At 46.8% G+C, this 17,952-nt stretch overlaps 1 protein-coding gene and 3 pseudogenes across 1 annotated transcript; 1 reads left to right on the top strand and 3 right to left on the bottom strand.

Moving 5' to 3' along the window:
* LOC125542424 (cysteine-rich receptor-like protein kinase 10) lies at positions 1–3,457 on the bottom strand. Its single transcript, XM_087519283.1, has 7 exons — positions 2,465–3,457; positions 2,184–2,273; positions 1,933–2,072; positions 1,178–1,388; positions 780–1,020; positions 532–682; positions 1–446 (listed from the first exon to the last, which is right to left on the bottom strand). Exons 1-7 carry the CDS (start codon positions 3,261–3,263, stop codon positions 144–146), a joined length of 1,935 nt encoding a protein of 644 aa, XP_087375409.1. The 5' UTR covers positions 3,264–3,457; the 3' UTR covers positions 1–143.
* Positions 3,458–8,372: 4,915 nt separating this feature from the next.
* On the top strand, positions 8,373–9,049 carry LOC147977331 (small ribosomal subunit protein uS9 pseudogene; annotated as a pseudogene).
* Positions 9,050–11,207: 2,158 nt separating this feature from the next.
* LOC147977330 (F-box/FBD/LRR-repeat protein At1g13570-like) lies at positions 11,208–13,383 on the bottom strand (annotated as a pseudogene).
* Positions 13,384–15,854: 2,471 nt separating this feature from the next.
* Positions 15,855–17,608, bottom strand: LOC147977329 (putative F-box protein At1g32420; annotated as a pseudogene).
* Between the last annotated feature and the right edge of the window lie 344 nt (positions 17,609–17,952).

Below are 17,952 nucleotides of genomic sequence, written 5' to 3'. Positions count from 1 at the left end.
TAGTTTGGAAACCCTCTTTATACTCTTTAGGGTACACAGTCTCACATTTGAAACATCACTTAAACTAACGCATTGTACAAATTAAACTTATGTTATTTGAATACTACAACATGACACTAAAAACATAACACGAGGAAAAAAAACTATCTTGGAGTTGTGACAGATATTGTCATATCCTTAATACTATCTGACTCGGGAGCAGTCGACGCATCTTCATTTCCAACTCTTACATTGATATATGCTGGTTGCTTAGGCTCATCCAAGATCATAGTCTCACTGCTTAGCATTGAAACAACATCTCCCATGGTTGGTCGATCGGTTGCATTCTCTTGTACACACAACAATGCTATGTTAATGCATCGCATCATCTTTGCCGAGTGACTATGGGGAACAAATGATGAATCAACGAGATCAAACCACTTTCCATCTTCCCATAATTGCCATGCCTGTTTGCAATTCCATTACACAAATTAGGTTGTGTAGGAAATGAAAAGTACAATTTTACAAGCTCAAGTTTGTGTATAAGCTCACATGTCCAAGCAGATTGATGAATTCTCCACATTCTTGCTGACCAGAATTCCGTTTTCCGCTAAGGATCTCCAAAATGATTACACCAAAGCTGAAGACATCGGATTTAATAGAGAAGATGCCCTTCGAAGCATACTCAGGGGCCATGTAGCCACTAAAATGGTATATGATACATGTCAAGACTACTTTTATTCTAGTTGAATTGTAATATGTATAATTGCAATTGGATTCTTTTTATGTGAGGAACTTACTATGTGCCAATCACTCTTCTTGTAGTGTTTGCTTCAGTGTCATTTGAGCTGAATATTTTTGCTAGACCGAAATCTGAAATTTTTGGATTCATTTCACTGTCCAGGAGAATATTGCTCGGTTTAAGGTCTCGATGTATAACAAGCAACCGGGAGTGCTTATGCAGGTAAAGAAGTCCATGTGCTATTCCCTCAATTATTGCTACAAGTTTTGGCCAATCCAGTAAAGGCCTTTTATTCTCATCTACAGATGCAACAATTAGATATTAGTATAACAGGCTAGGATAGGATAAAGACACCTAGACAAATGAAAATAAGTTGTATTGGGATGTAATTTAGCAATTCTTATCGAGCATCGAAGCAATAATTATTAAAGGAACTTAAGAAATGTAAATGCATACCAAAGATGAAGTGATCCAGGCTTTTGTTGGGCAAGTATTCATAGACCAATATTTTCTCCTCCTCTTGAGAGCAGCACCCCAAGAGCCTAACCAAATTTATGTGCTGGAGCTTGGCTATGAGCTGGAGCTCATTTTGGAACTCTATGAATCCCTGTCGTGAAAGTGAAGCAAGTCTCTTGACCGCTATCTCCAACCCATCTGGAAGCTGGCCCTGTCAAGAATGGTCTATTAAAAAAAAGGCTTTCCCAGTGTACGTATGCGGTAATAAATCGTCCTCTCCCGTTTAGAAGTTTACTACCTCCGACCGGGTTTGCTTGCCCCTCTCGGATTTTGGGTCATAATTTGACCTTAAATTTGACTAATGAAGTATATAGTATATGTAGCAAAAATAATTTCATTGGAAACTGGAGTATTTTCAATGTATAGACTTGTTTTCCTAAAAAATTGTATATTAAGCTGGGAAGTATTATATACTAATATCATGCATATGATACTGGCGTATGATACTATCTTCATAATGCAAAGTATTATAGATAATCTTATTTGTTGACATGCTTGACATATAGTAACACAATATTTACTATAATATGATATATACCTATGTTACTTTAACTCTTTCTCTTCTTTAATTGTGTCACAACAGCGTGTTTGCTAGTTCATAATACATGATACCGGATAAGATACCATTATTATGACCAGCCTTAGGCTTCTTAATAAGCCAGAGTCGAAGATGAAAATCCTAGTAATTAATTTACCTTGTAGACTGGGCCAAAGCCACCTTCTCCAAGTTTGTTTTCCTCTGAGAAATTACTTGTAGCCACCACTAGCTCTGCAAAGTCAAAGAAAGAGAACTCCGAGTTTTTCTCTTGCATTTTCCTCCTTGCATATCTTGATCCTAGCTTGAGCAACATCATTAGCATTAAATAACATACTCGGTAACATTATCTTAATCCGAGTACTAATTAATCATCATTTCACTAACAAAAATAATAATTAGCGTAAGTACCTTTTCTCCGACGATAGTAACAGATGAAGAGGAGGAATGCAGCTGCAGCTAGAGGAACTACAACTACGGGAATTACCCATAACATGCTCCCTGATTGATATCAACAATGTAAACAATAATGTTAATTACTTTAGCGACGAAAGCGGCTCTGCTTAGTCACTGTATTTTACTCCCTCTCTTACATAATATAAGAATGTTTTTTTACACTAGTGTAGTGTCAAAAATATTCTTATATTATGAAACGGAGGGAATATTATTTATTTGCTACTCGGAAGACTTACTCCTGCTTTTGTTCGGAGGTGCCGCCGGCGCCGGCGCCGGCAGACTGAGCAGTGGTTGGCCAGAGTAGAACTGAAACGCGTCGTACCTGAAATAACAGCGGGTGACACCTATCTGCCCACCCATGCGCAGGGACATGGTGGAGTTGACCATGCCGAGGAGACGGCGCAGGCACGCCGAGCACTCATCGGCGGGCAGGTCCGGCGTGCACCGCGCCTGCGAGTACACCCTCGGGTACGTCGCCACGCTCGCCATGTCCATGACACCGGTGGCATACCGGCTCGGAGTCGTGACTGCCGCCATCTCCGCAGTCGCCGCCAGCAGCTCGCGGGTGAGGCCGACGACGAGGGGGACGGCGCCGGCGCCGCCCGAGACCGAGACGTTTCTGACGCTCCAGTCCTCGAAGGGCGGCGTGTTGTCGCCGGACCCTCCCGTGGCGTTGGAGGGCGCCGCGAGGATCTTGGCGGCGGCGCCGCCGTAGGCGATGATGCAGTCCCGGTAGTTGGAGCCGACCCTGGCGCACTGCGTCAGGTTGACCGCCTGCTTGTCGAACCAGCTGGTGATGCAGCCGGCGCAGGCGGAGCCGTCGAGGATGTCGCCGCCGCAGAGCGCGAGCGCGGAGACCACGTCGGGGGCTTGCCCGAAGGTGGCGCTGGCGAAGTGTACCGGGGAGGCGGAGGCGTTCTTGGAGAGGATGGCTCCGACGGCCTTGACGTTGTCGCAGAAGTCGTTGGCGGCCACCAGCGACGGTGGTGTGAGTAGGAGGAGCAGGATGCTGATGAGTACGCCCATTGCCGCCATCGCCAAGGTAAGCGAACACGACTCCACTAGCTAGCTAGTAGTACAAGACTGCAGGTTCTCTCGTTTTTCTTCTGGTCACTTGGAAAAAAGAAGACTGCTAGAACGTTTTCCAAGTGCAGATACGTCATGTCAGTTGCTTTCGGAACTCGAGTACTACATTATTGTGTTTGAACAATCTATGGCACCAATAATTTCTTGAAATAATTCAATGGGTCTGCCCCGATCCCCGACGGCTTGAAATAATTCACTAGGACTCATTCGGCTTAGACTTCGTCGACGTCAGCATCCTACGTATAGGCCTGCCCCGATCGATTGATTTTCCTCTTCGTTCGTGCGAGTGTTTGTACGAGGCTTTTCTTAAATGGGCTGCTTTTCCTTTGTTTTTGTTAACATGTGATGTATTGCATGTACTTGTACACCATGTATTTAGGATCCGAGCCACGTCCTGACGTGCGTGCCACCTTTGTAGGATTTGTTGTAACGGCTCTTCCCTGTATAAATTGTAATCAGAGTGATGGAATCAATACAGAGAGAGAATTCTATCATTCAACTTAGTATCAGACTACAGAACCCCATGGCCGAGAACTCCAGCTCCCCGGCCACAAGCTTGGCCACTTCGCCAGGCGTCTTCTCCTCGCCGTCCACCAACGCCGGCACCACCGCCGCCGCCAGCACCCACTCCCCCTTCGTCTTTGGCACCTCCCCCACGTCCCACAATGGCTCCTCCCCCTCTACTGGATCTCAATTCGCTCCTGTTTTCTCCTCTCCGGTGCCCCCGCTGTCCTTCGCCGCTGCACCTTCCTAGCACCCAATTTTCCGCTACAGTATCCAAAACCACATCAAGTTCCTCCTCAACCCCGACGAACACAACTACCACAAGTGGAAGTCATTCTTCTTCCTCGTTCTGATCCGTTACGGCGTCGCCCAGTTCATCGAACACCCCCTCCCTCCCAATGCCACTGCCCTCCAGTGCGAGCTCGACGCCCACCTCGTTCTATGGATCTACTCCACCCTTGCGGACAACCTCGTCGATCACGTCGTCGGCGCCACCACCACTTACGATCTGTGGCATCGCATCCGTGACTACTTCTTGGCGAATCGCGCGGCTCGGTATATGATGCTGAATCGCTAATACCGCAACCTAAATAAGGTGATCTCTCTGTTGCCGAATACGCTCGCCGCATGAAACTTCTCACTGCTGGCTTGGCCGACATCGAACACGCCGTCACCGAGGTCGACCTCACCACCCAGTTTCTCCACGGCATCGACAAACGGCTCGACACTATCCGCGTCGTCCTGGGGGACACAGTGCCTCTCCCCCTGTTCGAAACGGTCTTCTCACGCCTGAAGCTTGCCGAGGAGAACCTCGCTCAGCGCGTGGCCGACGAGCCCGTCCCCATCCTCGCCATCACTGGGAACATCGCCCACTCCACCTCCGGCATCTCCTCCGACCCTCGCCAGGGTGACCGCGTCGACCGCGGCAACGATCGCGCGCCTGGTTTCCCGCAGGGTCGCGGATCTGGCAACCGCCAGGATGGTGACCGCAGCGGCCGTGGTCGAGGACGTGGTCGTGGCGACCTAGGTGGCCGCGGCAACCCTCCTCCCGCGGTGTACAACCCTCCTCCCGCGGCGTACAACCCTTACATGGGGTTTTTCGCTCCCTACGGCATGGCCCTGCCCACCGCGCGGCCTGGTTGGGTTCCCCCGAACTCTACCGGCATGCTCGGTCTGCGGCCCGGATCCCATGCTCAGGCATACCCGATGCAGCTCTCCGGCTTCCACGCGCCTCCTCCTCCGCAACCGCTATCGTGGGATCACCTCGCCATGCTCCAGGCCGCCTACAGCACTCCCGGTTACCCCAACATTGGCTCCGCCCCATCCGAGTGGTACCTCGACAGCGGAGCTGCCTCCCACGTCACCGACAACCCTGGTAACCTCACCTTCTCGAATTCTTCTTTAAAGCATCCTTTGTCTAGCATTGTTGTTGGCAATGGCACCCACTTACCCATTCATGCCACCGGTTCTACCACTCTCCCTCCACACAACTTTCACCTATGTGATGTTCACTTTTCTCCTAATGTGGTCACGAGTCTTATTTCCGGCCGTCAATTCACCAAAGATAACTCCTGCTCTATTGAATTTTATCCGTTTGGCTTTCTTGTGAAGGATCTTCGAACCAGGAGGGTAATCATGATCTCCGGTAGCTCCAGCGATCTCTATCCATTCTTCGGGAATAACAAGACTTGGTGCAACGCTCTCTCTGCTACCGTCTCCACCGCCGATGTGTGGCATCGTCGGCTCGGCCACCCAAGTCCTCACACCATGTCTGCATTATCTGCCCATGACTTCCTTCCTTCATGTAATAAACCAACCCACAAGCCATGTACTGCGTGCCAATTAGGACGCCAGCCACGTCTTCCTTTTTCTTCTTCTAGCATTCGTACCTATGCTCCTTTTGAGCTCATTCATTGTGATTTACGGACAAGCCCCGTTGTAAGCTTCTCTGGCTATCAATATTACTTAGTTATACTTGATGATTACACATACTTTTCTTGTTCATTTCCCCTACGCAACAAGTCGGATACCTCCTCCACTCTGCTTCACCTTTTCTCTTTTGTTCGTACTCAATACAATACCATGTAATCATCAAGGCTTTGCAATGCGACAATTCTAGGTGATGGTTTGGTGGTCTGGGAGTGAAGAATTTGGCGGTGCAAGCACTAGCACTTCGTGTGCATTGGGAATGGCTAAGGAGAACGGACCCGAACAGACCATGGCAAGGCCTTCATCTGATGGTTGATGAGCATGCGCGCGCAGTCTTTGACAGCCTGGTGAAGATCACTGTTGGAGAGGGATCGAAAGTACTCTTCTGGAAGGATCGTTGGATCCACTGAGTTGCGGCGAAAGACATTGCCCCGCTGCTCATCAGCTAGTCAGCACAAGAGATATAAACAGGAGAACGGTGCTTGAAGTGGTCCTCGACAACGCCTGGGCGAACGATATCCATGGAGAGCTCTCGTTCTTGGGGCACATGCAAGTATACATGCTGTCCCAGGCCATTAGCACGGTGGAGAGGAACTTGGACGTGCCAGATCGTTTCGAGTGGCCCTGCGATGCATTATGCAAATACACAACCAGCTCCACTTACAAGAGACTATGCATAGGCTACACCTGTTCCCAGACGGCCGGCTGCATTTGGCGAAGCTCGGCACCACTCAAGTGCAAGATCTTCATGTGGTTGGTCTGTCAGTACCGGCTGTAGACTTCCGACCGCCGCGCCCCACATGGCCTTCAAGATGCCCCATCCCCTTGCTACACTTGCCTTCAGGAGGAGGACACTGCAGATCATATACTCGCACAGTGTGTCTACGCTCGCGAGGTGTGGCACTCCTGTTTCAGCTCATGGAACATCACCATACACATGCCAGACACAAACGCCACGTTCTTACATTGGTGGCTAGACCAAAGGAGAAGATTCACTGGGAGGACCAAGAGAAGCGTGGACTCAATCGTTATTCTCATTGCGTGGGCACTCTGGAAGCAACACAATGCACGAGTCTTCAATAACAGGTCGAGACAGAGATCACCACTGCATCTTAGAGATGAAATTCAAGATGAGATTGAAGATTGGAAGAAGGCCGGTGTCGGCGGTGTCGGAGCTCTAGATCCTTTTACGAGAGAGTAGTCTACGAACTCTAGGGTGTCCCATTCCGCCTTGAAACCCGACCATTCCTTCTCAAAACCATGATTTTCAACAGTGATGGTTTTGTTTCTAAGCAACATACGACGTTGCTTTTGCAAAACCTCCTGGTTTTTTTTACCACGATATGTAGGAATAATATAATGTCACCATTCTAGGTTGCATGTTTTTAAGACTTCGTTTGCATTTTCTAGAATCTAAAAACAAATAACCTCCAAGTTCAGGGTCAAGTGTTGGCCCCCGTATGTTCATAATTCCTATTATTTTACTGGACAGGCCTAAACATAGAGTCATTAACATAAATATGTGATTTCAAACCTATTTTACCAACCTGTTCATGTACCCTTAAATGCCTAGAAATGCACTTTATTGCTTAAATATAGCAATAAATTTTATCTAAAACATTCCTAACTTTTTCTAGAAGGAACATATTACATTGTGTTACTAATCTCAATTTTTGGCCTTTTTTTGAAACGGGGTTGTCAAATTTAAGACATGAATTGCTTTTCGAGATGTTTATCGAACAATATTCATTTTGAACTACATGTATATAAAAAAGTAAGATATAAATTCAAGAAAAACATATTTAGATAGTTATATGTACTTATTGATCCCTTCAAAACAAATAATCTTAATATTCAAAAGTTCCCTCCTGAAAATCTAATTTAACATATGCATTTTATTGCTTTTTCATTGTTTGCCAAGTGTCTTATAAAAAACATTTGCCGAAGCACCTGCTTGGCCAAGTGTTTTTTGTTTGCCAAATGTAACACTTGTCAGCTGTCATTTTTTTTGCCGAGTGTCTGATAAAATATATATACTCCGCAAACAGCCCGACACTCGGCATTTTTTTTAGCAACTGTATCCTTCATTAAAGATTGAGGTTCATAGGGATACATATGATATCGGACAGACTATCTAGTCACACATGGTGCCCGAAAGAAAGCGAGGAAGCTGCTCGTGCGATTGCATGAGATTCTACATTATGGTTCATATTCTCATGTACAAACTTGAGTGATCGGAACAAAGTTCTGCGGTGATTTATCTCCTGAAGGATTATAGCGCAGCGACAAGATGCATTAGCTTCAGTGTTGAGTACCACCTGTGCACAATCCGTAGCAACATATACCTCGGCGAGGTTCAGGTCCAGTGCTAGAGACAAGGCCTCGTTGCATGCAGGTGCTAGAGACACTCGACATATATATAAGTAACATTTTTCCCGTGTTGAACTATACAATGTTTTGATTCGTGCAGTATTTTGATTTGTCTCGGTCCATGTAATGTCCAACTGATTCGTCTCGGTCCACACCACTTCAGCCTGGTCCCATTGAAATGCTAACCCCTAACGCCTCCACGCTATCCATAAATAATCGCCATCTCTCTCACGCCGTCACCAAAAACCCTAGCAACCATGACAGCCGCCGTCCTCGCACGCCCGACGCCGGGCAACGTCCAGTGCTTCGGCAGGAAGAAGACCGCCGTGGCCGTGGCCCACTGCAAGCCCGGCCGCGGCCTCATCAAGGTCAGCGGCGCGCCGATCGAGCTCGTCCGCCCAGAGATGCTCCGCCTCAAGGCCCTGGAGCCGATCCTGCTCGCCGGGAAGTCCCGCTTCAAGGGCATCGACATGAGGATCCGCGTGCGTGGCGGCGGCAAGGTGAGCCAGGTCTACTCGATCCGCCAGGCCATCGCCAAGGCGCTCGTCGCCTACAACCAGAAGTACGTCGATGAGGCAGCCAAGAAGGAGGTCAAGGAGATCCTGGGCCGCTATGACCGCATGCTGCTCGTCGCCGACCCGCGCCGTTGTGAGCCCAAGAAGTTCGGCGGCCGCGGCGCCCGTGCCCGCTTCCAGAAGTCGTACCGTTGAGCTCCCGTCCAACGAGATCCCTTGTCTTCTTGCATACTATGCTATCTTAGGTTAATGATGAGATCGAATGTCCTGATAGTTCTTTTCTTTATTATTTGTTTCGACCTGTTTGAGCTTGATTTTAAGATAGGGTCTGTCTAGGACACATCTAGATGTGACATAGTTATGTCACATCTAAGTTTGATGTCCATTCTGTTTGTGATCTATTTTTTTGTCCTAATTTTTTTTGTTTCTTGTTGCTGCATTATATACTTATGGAAGATTAGATGTGACATCCTTAAAAAACATCTAGATGTGAATTAAACAAACTGTTTAAGATAAATCTATAGGCACTACATTGTACCTAGGTTAGCTTACAGGTCCTACATTTCCATGGGCAGATTTTGTATTAATTACAGTGCAACCAGTTTAGCTGTAGATTATCCATTCGCAGTTAATTGTTACTGCAACTCTGGAGAAGAGAAGTAAAACCAGTGACATACCGGCATGTCTATGATTTGTTACGAGACCATTTGTTCATAACCTACAATTTTGATGACCGAAGTCTCAATCCGTGTAAAGTTATGTTGCTGACTGAAACTTTTGTAAAACCCCATGCCACTCTTACGCCCACCAACTCCATGGAGTGGGCACTGGTTACGCACAAAACCACCACATTTGTGGCTATGATACTTTGCCAAAAATAACTGAAGACCAGCGCTTCTTCGGCAAGTGAATAACAGATTGCACCGATTCGAAATTGAGCTGCCTCTAACAGCAAAACTGACCCGTCAGGCCCACCTGGGGGCGAGGAGACGGACGTTAGCCAGAGGAGGGCGTGGTCGTGGCCCACCTATTGTGCAGCAGGCGGCGGCGTCGCGCGTCAGGGCAGGAAGAGGGCCAGTCGAAGCACGGGGTGCGGGGCAGCCGTGTCCTAGGCCGTAGCCATCGATTTGGTCGGAGCCGAGCTCCCGCCTGTGGCCGTACCGGTGATTTGGTCGGAGCCGAGCTCCCGCCCGTGGCCGTCGTCGATGGCCATGGGAGCCCGCTCCCCTTGCTCCTGTACTCGCACCTGCGCAAGCCCCACATGCACACACACACACACACACACACACACACACACACACACACACACACCAATCCCGTACCCGCACACGCTCTCGACGGCGAGCTCAGGCTAGCGTCGGCCACGAACCATGCCCGACGACGACACTAGGGACAACCGCAAGGGAGCTCGTGCGCGAGTCCTCGACCGGAGCTCCCAACCGCTCCCCCTGTGGAGCGCCGTCGGTGGTGGAACAATGCCAGCGCGTCGGGGCGGGAGAGGGTGAGGCTCCGTGAACCGTCCCTGAGGTCAGGCTCATTGGGCCCCCCCGGGGTCCTTCGGCTCCCCTCGCATTTCTGCCGGTGGCACGCCCAACTCGGAGGCGGCCAGGAGGGAAGGCATCCACGACGGTGAGGAGCAGAGAGCTCCGGTGGCGGCCATGGCGAGATTTGCCGTGGGGGCGGAATGAGTGGGAGTGGGTCGGTGTGTGCGTCGGCCCGAACCTGTTTGCAAACGCCGCAAGCATCCGTCTCAGCTCATCCACACCCATGGCCCCGCAAGTAGGCCCAACCTGTCAGGTTTGCTGCTAGTCGTGGTTCGCAGCTTTTTTAGTGCAATCTGTTATTCAGTTGCCGAAGAAGCGGTGGTCTTGTGTTATTTTTGGCAAAAGAGGTAGGAATACCCCAGCCACATGTGATGGTTTTCAGCAATTTCCTCGTAGGAGGGCCATGCGTGGTGAGTGATCGCGACGACATATTGGTGCTCACTATGCTCATTCGAGTGGTGCACAGCATCCTCGCCATGAATAGACAAAGAACAAGGCTTGTGCAGATCTGAACAACATGAAAGTCGAGAAGCTCGTCGGTCCTCCACTCCGTCAAGGAGTGGTACTGCATCGACACCCATGACTCCGGTAGTGTGAGAACACTCAGATGAAGCAAAGGGGGCACATGCAGGGACTGCAATGGATCACCGCAAAGCTAGAAACGAAAGCTCTACAAGTTGAAATAGAAGTAGTAGTACTGTAAGAAAGGGCCGATGGCAGATTTATGCAAACGAAATCACTTCACGTACGACTAAAGCCAGTCCGATTTTTGTACAAACCAACAATGGATGGTGACAATGCTTCCAACTTCCTACATAGGCAAGCAGCGCTGCATATTTTGCATTGTTCAAAGATCTTATGGGTTTGTCATGCGTGATTGCGTGAAGCATCGCTCTTAATTATGCAAATGCAAGTATTCTCAAATATTTCAATCAATATATAACATGCAAAACTAGTCACGAAGCGCTAGTGTACATAGCGGTAATCCTTATATCACATCCGATTTCCATCGCTGGCTATACATCCCTACATCAACAGATCCCTTGAAGTAATATCAAGTTGCACTTGGGTAAAATCTTTCCTTCAAGATGCCTTCTAGCAGTTGTGTGGACCAAGTCAACATCCAATTTTGTGTCTTTTTTAAGCCTTCCGGTGGATATTGATATGAGTGATCTATACTCAAAACCTCTAATGCAGGGGCATTTTCAACCATATGCAAAAGGAACTCAACTTCTCCCATGCATGCTTCAAACCCTGTAATATGCAGGCTCTTTATGTTGTTGAACGGATGCTCCGGAAACTTCCTGATAGGTTCAGGTTCTTGTACCAAGTGCGCATCATCGATGTTACAAAACTACAATTTTGACCTAAAATGAAGTGAGAAGGTTTGTGACTAATCCATAATCTGAGTACGTGACGAAGTTACTGACAGAGTTTTATCAATTTTTCATTTATTTTGTGAAATATTTGGACTGAATAAAAACCAGTAGCTTAAGGGAAAACAGGGTGGAAAAAACACAAGTCTATCCAACAGTCGGCTTATCCTGGTTTATAGTTATACTCGGACAAATATGCTTCTCAGTTCTAACTTTAAGCATTACATTTGGCATGGTTCCAAAAGGAGGTGTGCAGTGCCTCGAGAGAAGCTAAAATGTATTAATATACTAATAAGAATTGTTAAGAATTGTATGGAATATTAGCCAAAATACGAGTACTTATGTGCAGCTCTAGCTTCTCAATAAAAGGTACAGATATCAGAAAAGAGATCAAAGACAAGCTATCAAATTCGTTGACATAGACCAACCTCAGTTGTAATATGTCATCCGAGAAAACTTGCATGGGTAATGCATCAAACAGGCAATCTGAAAAATAGATAAACAATGGCATGGTAATGTGATATTATAGGATAATTGACTTAAAGGATGGTCTAAGAGAAAACCTTTGGTGGTTCACAAGCCGTATTGAGGATCAGATGCTGCACATTTGTAAACACTTTAACAAGTGCAGTAATATCATGCTCAAGACTATCTTCAAAATACCATATGTATGCACATTCCAGTTCCGATGATTTATCGAGGTCAATAGGCACCGCAACTCTGTATTTGAAAGTCGCAAGGTTCACGGCATGGAATTCTATACTTGTTAGATTGCACGAAGCAGTTTTTAAGTATAGCAGGTGTTGCCGTGAGCAGTTAACCTTCAGTTCACCATTGAGATGACAACTAACAATACTCAGCCACTCTAGGCTAGAGCAGTTTGAGAACATACGTGTAATATCCTTCCCATTGACGTTCACTAAGTTCAGGTCAAGCTTCCGTAGTTTAGGTAAACCACTCAACTGCATTGGTGGCTGGAAATCCACAAAACTAAGATGAATTTTCTGTAGACAGCCTATATGTCCTTGTCTAAAAGCTCAAATGGGAATCTGTACCGATCATCACGGCTAGGAGATTTGCGGTCTTCTGCTGCTAAATCCAAAACAAGTGCCTTTGCCTGCGATGATACAGCAAAACGAACCCAGTTATCAAGATGTTCAACCAACATCCAGTTCAACTCGATTTTGATTGCAAGCTCTTCAACCAGCTTACCCCCACACTGTGTGAGGAGAGGACCCTATTAACTATGCGCAGGAGACCCTATTATGGAGATGCACAACCATAATTGTTGTTGCCACACAGTGCATCTCCATCGAAACTCAGTTGAGGACAATCTGTCCACAAGTACCTCCATTCCCATGATACAGCACTGGTTCTTACAGCTGCATCCAGAGGCAACTTTGAAAAAATTGTCCACAGTAAGCCCTGCAGCAAAAGGATACATCACAGTTGTACCTCTGGAAGGTCTCGAAGCACATCAATGGGTGCGTCCTCCAAACACGGAAGATAAAATTTAGGAAATTTCAACTTGGAGAATGAAAATATATGCTTGCAATTAGATGATATACAGCATTTTCTTTAAGTGCCGATGGTGCTTCATACTAACAAACTTGTGACATTCAGAGAAGTGAAACATTTGGAAAGGCGGTGGTTGCGCCGCTGATGCCTTTATTGCAGAGAGGAACTGAACATCGAGCCCGATCCGCACCCAGCCATCTCCCATCACATTTTCCTTCCTTTGCTCTCCACACAATGCATGCCAGCAGCGTACAACACTTGCCACGAGGGCCTGGAGAGGATCTGAATGTTGAAGTTGTATGCTGCATTTCATGGTTTGAAATGTAACTGTGCACTCCAAAAGGGTTATACAGTAGATTATCCATAGACTAAATTTGATTAGCTGAGCAATTCTATGAAATAGTACATAATACGTCAGTAGTAAGGAATGATCAGTTGTCCTGAGATAACACATAATACATGCAGTAACAAGTGACAAGAGTGAGCTTTCAACTTGCTTCTTCAACAGCATTGCCCTACGTGTCTTCAATAATCAAATATTGATTATTAAGAAGGCCACCAGATAATCTCTCACACAAAAAGAAGACCTGGATTAAAAGGGAAGTCAATTTTTGATTTCAAGAAATAGAGACACAAGGAAGGTAGATTACCAGTAATAAGCAGCAAGACTGCAAGACGACACCTAGAGGTCCAGGATAAAAAACTGATGTCAATTCTCCAGTTCAAGAAAATAGATACATGGGGCAGCTAAGTTAGCATATGTTACATACACACCACCAAAATGACTTGGTAATTTTGGTATTGACGTGCACAATAATCCCTTCTTTCCAAAAGGGTATCGACACAAACATAGAGTTCACGCAACTATGTAACAACCAAAGATTCTTGATTTGAATTCTACATGCATCAACAAGTAGCTTACCGAAAAAGGCATCTTGGCCTGCTTTATAAATAAAGGCACAACCACAATAAAACCACACCACAAACGGAGGTCCAGTGGTAACATAAAGGTTCGAAAATTACATTGAAATAAAGTACTTGCTGGGGGCAACAGCAAAACAAGCTGACAAAACCCTAAAGTTGATACATACTGAAGCTCATAGTGGATCCAGTTCATACATACTGCAGCTCATGAGGATACAAACATCTAGGACATTAAAAAGCATCAGCGGACTCATCAACGTTTCCTAAATTTAAGCTTTTACTCAAACAGTTGCATACTTATGTAGAATATGAACTGCCGCTACCTACGAAGCTGTACATTAGCTCCTTTACTTTTTGAGGACATACATAGTAGAGTGGAAACTAAAGTTGTAGCTCCAAACACGGAAGATAACAATTAGGAAATTTCAGTGCTTTCAATTGCATGATTACAGCATTTTCTTTAAGTGCCGACGGTCTTTGACACTAACAAAGTACTAACATTCAGAGAAGTGACAACATATGGAAAGGTGGTGGTTGCATCGCTGATACCTTTGTTGCAGAGAGGATCTGAACATCGAGCCCGATCCACACCCAGCCATCTCCATCACATTTTCCCTCCTTTGCTCTCCACACAATGCATGCCTGCAGCGCACGATACTTGCCACGAGGGCCTGGAGAGGATCTGAATGTTGAAGTTGTATGCTGCATTCCATGGTTTAAAATGTTACCGGGGACTCCAAAAGGGGTACATAGTACATTATCCACATACTAATTCGATATCTGAGCAATTCTATGCAGTGGTACATAATTCATCGGCGGTAAGGAATGATCAGTTGTCCTGCGATGGATCATAATACACGCAGTAACAAGTGACAAGAGTGAGCTTTCAACTCGCTTCTACAACAGCATTGCCCACATAATTCCTGGTGCTGTACTTTCCAATATAGATTAATGAAGACAAATTACCGATTGCGCAATCATTTAATTAAACAGTAGAGATCCAAGCTCTTCTACAAATTAGGTGCAACTTGCAAGTCAACAGAGAGGACAATTTGCTACATCACATTGCTAGGCAGAGGAAAAAAGAAACAGGAAACACATGTGGATTATCAAATATTTATTATTAATAAGGCCACCATATAATCTCTCAGACTAAAAGAAGACCTAGATAAAAACCGGCAAAGCCAACTCTTGAGTTCAAGAAATAGAGAAACCAGGAAGGTAGATTACCAGTAATAAATAACAAGAAGACACCTAGAGGCCCAGGATAAAAACGCGAAGTCAATTCTCCAGTTCAAGAAAATAGATACATAGGGCAGATTAGTTAGCACATATTACAAACACATAGGAAAATGACTTGGTAATTTCGGCATTGACGCGCACAACAATCCCTTCTTTCCAAAAGGGTATTGACACAAACGTAAATTTCATGGAACCATGTAATAACCAAAGATTCTTGATTTATATTTTACATGCATCAACAAAGAAGCTTACCAAAAAAGTTATCTTGCCCCACTTTATAAATAAAGCTGCAACCATCATTATTAATAAGGCCACCAGATAATCTCTCGCAAAAAAATAAGACCTGGATAAAAAGGGAACGTCAATTCTTGAGTTCAAGAAATAGAGACACCAGGAAGGTAGATTACGAGTAATAAGTAGCAAGACGACACCTAGAGGCTCAGGATAAAAAACCGAAGTCAATTCTCCGGTTCAAGAAAACAGATACATGGGGCAGATTAGTTAGCACATAGTACAAACACACACCAAAATGACTTGGTAATTTTGGCATTGATGCACACAATAATCCCTTCTTTCCAAAATGGTATTGGCACAAACATAGATTTCATGCAACTATGTAACAACCAAAGATTCTCGATTTGAATTTTACATGCATCAACAAAGAAGCTTACCAAAAAAGACATCTTGCCCTGTTTTACAAATGAAGCCACACCCACGATACAACCACACCGCAAACGGAGGTCCACAAGTAACATAAAGGTTCGAAAGTACAACGAAATAAAGTACTTGCTGGAGGCAACAGCAAAACAAGCCGACAAAACCCTTCAATTCATACATACTGCAGCTCATAGTGGACCTAATTCATACATACTGCAGCTCATGAGGATACAAACATCCAGGACATTAAAATGCATCAGCGGACTCATCAGACTTCAGGTGAAAGGCCAACCGTTCACAACATAACCATGTAGCGATGGAAAGAAGTCATGCGGAACAAGACTTTGCTTGAGCTGCAGTTGAGTAGGTTGAACACCTGTGTGATTGAAAGTGGCGACCAACTTGCCATCCATGTCAACCTGAACTAGCCAGTCGGGAAATTTGACCAGGACAAGCAACTCACCATCCCCAGGCACGACCACCGTTTCCCAAGAGTCATCGTCGTCGCGTTTTCCACACGACGCCCTAATCTCTGCAAGCGGCAGTTCAATGTGCATGGCACTTGAAGGTCCAGACCTCGCTTGCATAGTCCTGCAACACCCAGATATCAATGCTTGTCGCTTTGTCGTTAAAGCTAGACATGCCGAGCATGCCATCCATCTGAAACAGCCCATCACAGGTGGTACCACGAACAACCGGGACGCGCATCTGTCGGAACGTCTCGGCTGTGGTGTCAAATACGATTATCATGTTGCTTTCGCCCTCGTGCTGCTGCACCCTGTACCAGTGCAGCCCGCCACGGAATAGCACAGACTTGGTGCCGAATATCACTTCTTTATGCACTTCCCCCGGCCTGACAATGCTTCTCGGCGGTTGGATGGAGCCCAACGATAAAACATAGCAGCCAGCTTCCTTCCCAGCTGCCAGACACGGGTACATCAGTACCCTGTATTCGCCGGTTGGGGGGTGACGGTACATCCCCAAGAACGTGAAGTCCATAGGCACCATGAGGCGGGCATACTGACGGGTCGCTGGGTTGCAGATACCCAAGGACTTGCGGCGCCACCAGTCGAAGACAACGAGGCCGTCAAAGGAGGCCACCAGATCTTTGAATTCGGAGGCTCGGCCAAGTAGCGCGACGGGCTGGAGCTTGTCGGCGGCGGCCCGGTGGTCGAAGGGGATGATGTCTATGTCGCCGCCGACCTTGTAGTGGCGTAGCGGGGAAGGTTGCAGACGTAGAGGAGGGGGCGGGTGGGCTGGCGGGCGTGGTTGGCGATGAGGAAGTCGCGGGCGGAGGTGGCTGTGCGCCAGGCGCGGCAGACGGCGCGGCAGCGGAGGAGCAATTTGGGGGGCAGGCGGACGAGGATGTCCCAGATGAGGATCTCATCCGGGATGCCACCATGAGGAGGCGTCGGCCCTCCCCTTGCTGCCTCCGCCATGGCCGCCGGCGTGAAGCTAGACCTGCATCTCGATGTGTCGCATGGGTAGAGTGGACAAGTAGAGACGTGTGGGGAAAAGTGGTAGGTAGTGACGGCGGAGGGTTTCGTGGTCGTGGTCGTGGGGATAGGAATAATATGTGCCTTTTTTCTTTTCTTTTTTTAACAGGTATTAGTAGCCGAAGGCGTCCAATTTCATTCAGCCCAATACCAGCGTACAGCCCCTAAAAAACATGTTGTACACAGTCCTGAAGATTTAGATGGGAAAGAAGAGAGATTACAAGGCAACGCATGTGTGTTCTGTGAGCTGAACCATACAACTACCTCATGAGCAACATTACGAGCAATACCATTGATCTTCCTAGATATGTGATACACCTGCATGTGGACATGTTTTATTGACCCGAAGAGATCACAAGAGTGGTTCTAATAGTCCAAGGAATAGAATCAGCTGAAATAGGTTCTCAAAAACAAAAATCAACCATAAAAAAAATTCCAATTCTTGATTGGCCCTCCCCTTCCCCTCGCGTCGCCCTCCCGAGGGCGACTCGAGGGTTCCCTCCCCCGGCCGCCGCTAACTCCCCTTCTCGGACCTCCCCTCCTCACCGTCGCCGGAGGCAGTC

The sequence above is a fragment of the Triticum urartu genome, chromosome 4A, assembly GCF_056163025.1.
Source record: "Triticum urartu cultivar PI428250 chromosome 4A, HENAU_Tu73, whole genome shotgun sequence".
Taxonomy (NCBI): Eukaryota; Viridiplantae; Streptophyta; class Magnoliopsida; order Poales; family Poaceae; genus Triticum; species Triticum urartu.
Note: the sequence above shows the minus strand (reverse complement) of the source record. Positions and strands in the feature narration are given on the sequence as shown.